The sequence below is a fragment of the Gorilla gorilla genome, chromosome X (genome assembly GCF_029281585.2).
Source record: "Gorilla gorilla gorilla isolate KB3781 chromosome X, NHGRI_mGorGor1-v2.1_pri, whole genome shotgun sequence".
NCBI lineage: Eukaryota > Metazoa > Chordata > Mammalia > Primates > Hominidae > Gorilla > Gorilla gorilla.
In genome coordinates, this window is record NC_073247.2 from 34,856,418 (window position 1) to 34,866,401 (window position 9,984).

The following is a 9,984-nucleotide window of genomic DNA, read 5'->3' on the forward strand; positions in this document are numbered from 1 at the left end:
GAATGTAAGTGAATCTTTGAATGATGATGCTTGTCTTAGTCCATTCAGCCTACTGAAACAAACTACCATAGACTGGGTGGCTTATAGACAACAGATTTATTTCTCTCTGTTCTGGAGGCTGAAAAGTCTAAGATTCAGGTGCAAAGAGATTCAGCGTCTGATGAGGGCCCACTTCATCCTTTGTAGATGGTGTCTTCTTGCAGTGTCTTCACATGGTAGTAGAAGGGGCAAGGCAGCTCTCTAGGGCCTTTTTTTTTTTATTATTAGGGCACTGATCCTATTTATAAGGGCTCTGCCCTCATGTCCTAATCCACCTCCCAAAGACCCCACCTCCTAACACCATCACATTGGGGGTTAGGATTTCAACATGTGAATCTGGGAGGGATGTAAACATTTAGTTCGTAACAATGCTAATCTTGCTTTGTGTCTGCATCTTGATCCCGAATATTGTTTTCATGATGCCTCATGGATGTGAGTACATTTTGGACCTGTTCATTTTCTTGTGATTTTCCTCTAATGTTTTGAGGGTCTGCTGAGTGAGGTTCTAATGGACTGTAAGCTTCACCTGAGTAAGTGCTTCACCTTGGGAAGAATTAGAAATAGGAAAAAAACCCAACTCTTGTCTTATTTCAACTCCTACAATCAGTTACCAAGCCCTGTTCAAAATATCTGAGACATGACTGAAGTATTTCCTTTACATCTTCACAAACACTGACTTCATTAGTTGCCACTGGGGTATTGCAATCACTTCCTAATCTGTTTCCTGCCACCAATCTCACTCCACTCCAGTCCACTGTCATCACCATGACTACAGTTAACATGCTAAAAAAGGTTACTCTTCCTCTCCAAACTGTTAATTTGTTCCCCACTGTCCCCAGGAAATAAAAGGTTTCTGAAGCAATTAGAAGGATGGTGGTGAGGGGGAACATAGCTAACCTTTAATGAGTTCTTACAATGTGCCAGGCATTGTTTTATGGACACTATTTATTTGGACTATGTCACTTAACTTTAAAACAACTAAGTGAGTAGCCATCATCATCATTCCAATTTGTAAGTGAAGAAACAGGAACACAAAAGAGTTAAACAATTTGCTCAAGGGCACACAAATAATTAATGGAACAAGGATTTGGGCCTTGTAAGCTATAGAAATTGACAAGATGATTCTAAAATGTACAGCTTATGGAAAAGCAAAATGACTAGGATAGCCAAAACTACTTTGCAAAAGAAGAACAAAGTTGGAAAGTATCACTACTTGATTTCAAAAATTATTGTAAAGCTACAGCAATAAAGACACAATGATATTGGCACAAAAATAGACAAATAGATCAGTGGAATAGAACAGAACTTCATATATATGGTCAATCTTTTTTTTTTTAACAAAGGTATAAAGGCAATTCAGTGGAGAAAGAATAGCCTTTTCAACAAAGGATGTTAGAATGTTTGGATATCCATATGCAAAAAATAAAACATGACTTACACTTCACACCTTATACAAAAATGAACTGAAAATGGACCATAAGCCTAAATGTAAAGCTTAAAACTATAAAACTTCTAGAAGAAAACATAGGAGAATATCTTTGTGACCTTGGGTTAGGTAAATTTTTCTTAGATCTGATACCAAAAGCACACTCCTGAAAAGAAAAGTGATAAATTGGATTTCATTAAAATTAAGAGATGCTGCTGTTCAAAAGACACTGTCAAGAAAATGAAAATATAGCTACAGATTGGGAGAAAGTATTTGCAAAACACGTATCTCCTAAAAGACTTGTGTCCAGATCATATAAGAATTCTCAAACCTCAATGATTAAAAAAATCCAATAAAAATAGGCAAAATATTTTAATGGACATGTCACCAAACATATATGGATAGAAAATAAGCTCATGAAAATATACTCAGCAGCACTAATTATTAAAGAAATAATCAAAACCACAATGAGACACACTAGGTACCTACTAGAATGGGTTAAAACAAAACAAATCTTGGGAGGCTGAGGTGGGCAGATCACAAGGTCAGGAGATCGAGACCATCCTGGCTAACACGGTGAAACCCCATCTCTACTAAAAATACAAAAAATTAGTCGGGCATGGTGGTGGTTACCTGTAGTCCCAGCTACTCGGGAGGCTGAGGCAGGAGAATGGCGTGAACCTGGGAGTCAGAGCTTGCAGTAAGCTGTGATCGCACCACTACACTCAAACCTGGGTGATAGAGTGAGACTCCATCTCAAAACAAAACAAAACAAAAAAACAAATCTAACAATACCAAATGCTGTCAAGGATGTGGAACAACTGGAATTCTCAACATTGCTGTTGGGAATACAAAATGGCACAGCCACTTTAGAAAAGAGTTTCACAGTTTGTTATGAAGCTAAACATATACTTACCATGTGATCCAACATTCCCCTCCTGGATATTTACCCAAGTGAAATGAAAACTTCTGTTCACAGAAAATCTTATTTGTGGATATTTCCATCAACTTTGTTCATAATTGCCTAACTGGAAAGAATCCAAATGTCCTTCAACTGGTAAACAGGTAAACAAACATTGGTTAATCTATATGATGGAATACTATGCAGCAGTGAAAAGCAACAAACAACAAATACATGCAACAACATGGATGAATTTTTTTTTTGAGACAGAGTCTTGCTCTGTCACCCAGGCTGGAGTGTAGTGGTGTAATCATGGCTCACTGCAGCTTTGACCTCCCTAGTGCAACCAATTCTCCCGTCTCAGCCTCCTGAGTAGCTGGGACCACAAGAGTGTACCACCATGTCCAGCTAATTTTTTGACTTTTTGTAGAGACGAGGTTTCACTATGTTGCCCAGACTGCCTCGAACCCTTGGGCTCAAGCGATCCACATGCCTCAGCCTCCCAAAGTGCTGGGAATATAGACGTGAACCACTGTACCTGGCCTTGGATGAATCTTAAATATAGGTATGTGAAGGAGGCCAGTCACAAGGGCTATATGTTTTATGATTCCATTTATATGACTTCCATTTATAAGCCCTTCTGGTAAGGCAAATCTATACGCACAGAAGAAAGATAACCAGTTGCCAGGGATTCTGGGTGGGGGAAGAAGTTGACTCCAAAGATGCATGATGGAATTTTGTTTTGCAAGATGGAACAGTCTATAACTTGATTACGGTGGTGGTTGCATGACTATACATATTTTTCAACACTCACAGAACTGAAAAGGATGAATTTTACTCTGTGTGTATTATATTTAATTTTTTTAAAGTTTATGCTTGACCCAGAATGGGCACAGAAAAAAGAAATTAGGCCAAGTGCAGTGGCTCACACCTGTAAACCCAGCACTTTGGGAGGCTGAGGTGGGAGGATCGCTTGAGCCCAGGAGTTGGAAACCAGCCTGAGCAACCTGGCAAAATCCCATCTCTAAAAAAAAATACAAAAATTAGCCAGGCATGGTGGTGCACGCCTGTAGTCCCATCTACTCAGGAGGCTGAGGCAGGCAGATTGATTGAGCCCAGAAGGTAGAGGCCGGAACGTCAAGGCTGCAGTGAGCCATGATTGCGCCACTGCACTCCAGCCTGGGCGACAGAGCAAGACCCTGTCTCAAAAAAAGAAAGAAATTTACCAATTGAAAATTAGGTAAATTATCTCGCAATTAATTGAATTCTCTTATTCCTCCAGCAAAGGTTAGTCTGGCCAGGACATTTCTTAGCATGTGAATCTCTGCTGAGCTGCTACAGGGGAGGGCTGTAGTTGAAGATCTTTTAATGAACCAGAGTGCTCGTTAACGTGCTTGGAAGGCTCAAAGGATGGTGTGGACACAGAGTAATTTTTTCTAACAACATCATATTGTGTAAAAACAAGGCAATTAGGCAGCACAAGTGAAGGAGATCGCCAACCATGATAAGCAGTGTCAGGCCCACTAATGCATGTTGACACACACACACACACACACACACACACACACGCACGCACACACATACACACACACTGACACACACACACAGGTTCACAGCCTCTTCCAGTGCACCTGTGGCCTAGGTAGCCTTGGCATCTTCCCTCTGGGTAGTCAAGAGTGAGTCACATCCTCCATTTTTGGTCTTGTTAGCTTTAATACCTGAAAAAACCTTACATTAAATTGCCCATTTCACTTGGATGGAATATAATTTCACTTCTCCATATGCCCAGATATATTACATAGCACATTATCTACATCGATAAGAATGAATGGCTGACTTCTCTCACTTATCTTCAGTCCTAAATGCAGCAAATGCTGCCGGTGCCCTGTCCATCTCCCCTTGGCACTCACCATTCTGTACACACAGACAGAGTATTACTGCAAGCACCTGTGACTTTGTCTGAGGGCATCCTCGAGCCACATCAGCATGGGTGGCCCCTGTAGGTGGCAACCAGAAGTGTCAGGGAATAACGCTCCCAGGACTGTCCTCAGTCTATGAGAAAGAAAAGTGGATGAATAAATACCCCAGCTTCCTTGCATCTAGGACGGGACAATCTGAGGCTTATTCTGTACTGTCTTCCAAGGTCCCCAGCATGGACCAGTTGTCTGGAGCTGCTTGAGCTCAGGAATACGTCTCTCATTGTCTGTTTTCCTATCCCTGACTCAGCTCCCCTTTCTGTCACCAATGCTTCTAAGGATTAGCACCCAAAGAAACTACTCCCACTCAAATCCTCTCCTCCGGGAATGCTTTTGGGGAAACCCAAGTGAAGACAGGGGCAATTCACCAGCTGAAGATCGAGTTCATCCCATGGCAGGGCGGGCAGATATACCTCTCTAATAAGTGAGATGCACCCTGGGATATCAGCGGAGGGAGGGGCAGAATTTAGATAACACTCATGAGTCAGAAAAACAGGCTATGGAGTAGTTCTCTCCAGAAAAACACTATTGATCTTGTCCAATAAAACAAACAAAACCAAACAAACTGGGAGATTTCAAGGCAACAAAGTTAATGGAAAACAATGTCCCATAAATTACCTAAGACTGAATGATATTGCTGCAAATCCATCTTTAGGATCTTAGCTAAGGTCTACAGTTTACTCTAATCATTGAAAATTTATTGCCATCACCTGGAACAATTGTTCTCGTCCTTATCAGGTGCAAATCACCTTGTAGAAATGAATGGTTTCATGTCTCTCTACCATCCTGACCTGCAATCCATAGACAATGTAATGACCCACCACGTAATTTTTTAATCTGTAAGTGCCCTAACTCAACACATGGAGAAATAAAGGTGAGTAATTATGTAAATGAACGTCAAGTACTGGTGCATCTACATGAACACCCCCAGGCGGGAGCTCACTCGACGACGACAGGAAGAATCCTGATGCTTGCCACAAATCTGTGGCGTCTCTGGGCATGGAAGCACTGCTACCGCGGGCTCATTCCGCAGCCCAGTGGCTGACAGATACCAACAGCAGCCTTGCCACTGATGGGAAGAGATTCCAAAAGTGCCAACAATTGTTGAAGTTTCCACCAAGACCAGTGACAACTTCCCATGATTTCCCGACAGCGGCATTCCTGTGGAAACTGATGTCTATGCACGGTGCGAAAGATACATCTATATCGTCGTTGGTGGCTTATGCTTTTGCATGTATGCTTTCAAGGTGAAATGGCAAGTAGTCGACTGCAAGTGCGGGCAGCAGACCCGGAAGTGCGGTGGGTGAGCCTTGCGCCCAGGAGGCTAGAGATGCAGGAGCCCCAGAACCTGCGGTGCAGCGAGTGCACATGCGCATAGACGGGGCCCAGGAGCTGACCCTGGCCCTCCCGTTCGCTTCCGGTGTAGCATGCAGAGACGTGAAGCCCGGGCCACGACGACGACCCCTCAGGTACCGATGTTTTCAGAAACCCTCAAATAGATTGGGTAGCGCTTCCCTGGGGGCAGGTTTCTGGGCAGGTGCCCAGACGCGCCTAGAAGCTGACCCCGGCCCTCCCGCTCACTTCCGGTCCAGGCTGCAGAGGCGCGAAGTCCAGCCACGACGACGACCCCTCAGGTACCGATGTTTTCAGAAACCCTCAAACAGATTGGGTAGCGCTTCCCTGGGGACGGGTTTCTGGGCAGGTGCCCGTGTTGAACTCAGTGTGGACTTGCGGCGTCTTGCGGGCCTGTAGATTAATATGACAGCCGTGATTCCACCCTGCTTCACCAACGCACATGCGTTTTCTCTCCTCTTAGGGGCCCTGTTTTCTGTTACAATGGATCGAGATTTAGAACAGGCTCTGGATCGCACAGAGAATATCATTGAAATTGCCCAACAGAGACCTCCTAGAAGGACATACTCACCTAGGGCGGGAAAAACTCTGCAGGAAAAACTTTATGACATTTATGTTGAAGAATGTGGAAAAGAACCTGAGGATCCTCAGGAATTGAGAAGCAATGTAAACTTGTTAGAAAAGCTTGTTAGGAGAGAGTCCTTGCCATGTTTACTGGTCAATCTATACCCAGGCAATCAGGGGTATTCTGTGATGCTCCAGAGAGAAGATGGGTCCTTTGCAGAGACCATTCGGCTGCCTTATGAAGAAAGGGCATTGCTGGACTACTTGGATGCAGAAGAATTACCCCCTGCTTTGGGTGATGTCCTGGATAAAGCTTCGGTTAACATTTTTCATAGTGGGTGTGTCATAGTAGAAGTTCGTGACTACAGGCAGTCCAGTAATATGCAACCTCCTGGTTACCAAAGCAGGCATATTCTCCTACGTCCAACGATGCAGACTTTAGCCCATGATGTGAAGATGATGACAAGAGATGGCCAGAAATGGAGCCAGGAAGACAAGCTTCAGCTTGAGAGCCAGCTGATCTTAGCGACAGCTGAACCACTGTGTCTCGATCCTTCTGTAGCAGTTGCCTGCACTGCAAACAGGCTGCTGTATAACAAGCAAAAGATGAATACCAACCCGATGAAACGGTGCTTCCAGAGGTATTCGTGGCCCTCTGTAAAGCCACAGCAGGAGCAGTCTGACTGTCCACCTCCTCCTGAGCTGAGAGTGTCGACTTCTGGCCAAAAAGAAGAAAGAAAAGCAGGTCAGCCTTGTGAGCTGAACATTGCTAAAGCAGGAAGTTGTGTAGATACGTGGAAAGGCAGACCCTGTGATTTGGCCGTGCCTTCAGAAGTGGATGTGGAGAAACTTGCTAAAGGGTATCAGTCCGTCACAGCTGCTGACCCACAGCTCCCAGTCTGGCCAGCCCAGGAGGTAGAAGACCCTTTCGGATTTGCGTGGGAAGCTGGCTGTCAGGCCTGGGACACCAAGCCAAGCATCATGCAGTCGTTTAATGATCCGCTTCTCTGTGGTAAAATACGGCCACATAAAAAAGCCAGGCAGAAGAGCCAGAAGTCTCCCTGGCAGCCCTTCCCAGATGACCATTCAGCTTGTCTCAGGCCTGGGTCAGAGACTGATGCTGGGAGGGCAGTGAGTCAGGCCCAGGAATCGGTGCAGAGCAAAGTCAAAGGTCCAGGCAAGATGTCACACAGCTCCAGTGGCCCAGCCAGTGTCAGTCAGCTCTCTTCATGGAAAACACCAGAACAGCCTGATCCTGTGTGGGTCCAGTCTTCAGTATCGGGGAAGGGAGAGAAACATCCACCTCCCCACACCCAACTTCCCTCAAGCTCAGGAAAGATTTCCTCAGGTAACAATTTTCCCCCACAACAGGCAGGCAGCCCTCTTAAGTGTGCATTTCCTGCTGCTGCTGCTGTTGCTGCTGCTGCTGCTGCTGCTGCTGCTGCTGCTCCTGCTCCTGCTCCTGCTTTAGCTGCTGCTGCTCCTGCTCCTGCTCCTGCTGTAGCTGCTGCTGCTGCTGCTCCTGCTCCTGCTGTAGCTGCTGCTGCTGCTGCTCCTGCTCCTGCTGTAGCTGCTGCTGCTGCTGCTCCTGCTGCTGCTGTAGCTGCTGCTCCTGCTGCTGCTGTAGCTGCTGCTCCTGCTGCTGCTGTAACTGCTGCTCCTGCTGCTGCTGCTTCTGCGGCACCAAGTCATTCTCAGAAGCCCTCTGTGCCTCTCATTCAAGTTAGCAGGCCCTGTCCAGCTGCCCAGCCCCCCACCAAATTCATAAAAATAGCGCCAGCCATTCAGTTGAGGACAGGCTCCACTGGCCTAAAGGCCATCAATGTGGAGGGCCCAGTCCAGGGAGCCCAGGCTTTGGGGAGCAGTTTCAAGCTTATGCAGGCCCCTGGATCGGGTGGCCCGGCTCCTGCAGGAATCAGTGGCAGTGGCCTTCAGTCCTCAGGAGGTCCAGTACCAGATGCAAGGCCCGGTGCAGTGCAGGCATCTTCTCCAGCACCCCTTCAGTTTTTCCTAAATACTCCGGAAGGTCTCAGGCCTCTCACACTCCTCCAGGTTCCGCAGGGCTCGGTGGTTCTGACGGGCCCGCAGCAGCAGTTCCATCAGCTGGTTCCCCTGCAGCAGCTCCAGCAGCCCACAGCTGCTCACCTTCCTCAGCCAGGGCCACAGGGTTCCGCACTAGGTTTGAGCACGCAAGGGCAGGCCTTCCCTGCTCAGCAACTTCTTAATGTGAACCTCACTGGAGCAGGTAGTGGTCTGCAGCCCCAGCCCCAGGCTGCTGTGTTGAGTCTGCTTGGCTCTGCCCAGGTTCCTCAGCAGGGTGTCCAGCTCCCCTCTGTCTTGAGGCAGCAGCAGCAGCCACAGCCACAGCCGCCGAAGCTGCAACTGCAACCGCAGCGGCAGCCACAGCCACGGCAGGAGCAGCCACAGTCGCAGCAGCAGCAGCCGCAGCATATCCAGCTCCAGACTCAGCAGTTGAGAGTCCTGGAGCAGCCAGTGTTTTTGGCAACAGGCGCTGTTCCGATAGTGCAGCCGCATCCAGGTGTGCAAGCAGGGAGCCAGTTGGTAGGTCAGAGGAAGGAAGGCAAGCCAACCCCTCCAGCGCCCTGAGGCTTGTGGTAGTTTGTTCTCTTTTAAAAGCACAGGAGCATTGACTCAAATGATTTCCCAGTTTTTACTTGAGTTTTTTTTTTTTCATGTTTCGGTATTTTACATTTTAAAGTACACAGTTTACACAGAAGCACAATCCACTGATTTTTATTTAGAAACGGAAGTGATTTCCTAAAGGAGCGTTGTTTTGCTTAAGTTACTCTTTTTGATGTCATTGCTGCTGTTGATATAATTATTTTTAATACAGTGTTTTAAAGTGTCCAAATCCCAACCAGTTTGAGTCTAAACTCGTGAAACGTATAATTTCTCTAAAGCCGTAAAATGGCAATACCAACAATATTAAGTTAATATTTTAACAAGATTTTAATTTTAAATTAATATTTTAACAAGAAGAGTGGGATTAAATTTATTTTAATGGTGGTAAAAACATATAATCTAAAATGGACCACATTAACTATTTTAAGTGCGCGGTTCAATAGTATTAAGTCCATCCCCACGGTTGTGCCACAGATCTCAAGACCATTTTGCAACACTGAAACTCATGCCCATTGAACACCAGCTCCCCATTCTCCCTTGCCCAGTCCCTGGCAGCCATTGTTCTACTTTCTTTCTCTGTGAGTTGACTACCCTGGCCACTTCATGGAAGTGGAATCATATGGCATTTGTCATTTGATGAGTGTCTTATCTCACTTGGCATAATGTCCTCATGATCTATCCCTGCTGTCTCATGTGACATAAAGGTCATTGCTTTTTAAAAATGGTCTCACTGTACATAATATATATGAAAGTGACTTATGAATTCTGAGAAACCTCTTTCAGAAGAAAGAGTGTAATCGTATTTAGATTAATAGGTTTATGCACAATATATGGAATGGAATTATTACACATTCATTTTGAAAACTGAGAAGAAAGTACAGTACAGTGATGCTTGTCACACTGCGATTGAATACATGGGAGACCTCTAAAGCTGTGGAATGGAATTAGTGGCAGATTTGCTTGTGTGACAGTCCCCTGCCCTTTCAAAGGCCCTGTCTGCACCTAGTGCTCCACAGAGCAAGGCTTTCTCGCTGGCTTTGAAAAGGCTCTTTTTGGATGTTTTGTGTGCTCTCTTTATAAAA

The 9,984-nt window shown here is 45.7% G+C and overlaps 1 protein-coding gene across 2 annotated transcripts; it reads left to right on the forward strand.

Annotated features, from left to right (window-relative positions):
• Nucleotides 1-6,178: 6,178 nt before the first annotated feature.
• On the forward strand, nucleotides 6,179-8,866 carry LOC101146307 (transcription factor SPT20 homolog-like 1). 2 transcript variants are annotated; one of them, XM_031005733.2, is made up of 2 exons: nucleotides 6,179-7,745; nucleotides 7,920-8,866. In XM_031005733.2, exons 1-2 carry the CDS (start codon nucleotides 6,179-6,181, stop codon nucleotides 8,864-8,866), a joined length of 2,514 nt encoding a protein of 837 aa, XP_030861593.2. The 2 variants fall into 2 exon arrangements, with proteins under 2 accessions (XP_030861593.2, XP_030861592.2); XM_031005732.2 differs by having other exon boundaries at nucleotides 6,179-8,866.
• The last annotated feature ends 1,118 nt before the right edge of the window (nucleotides 8,867-9,984 follow it).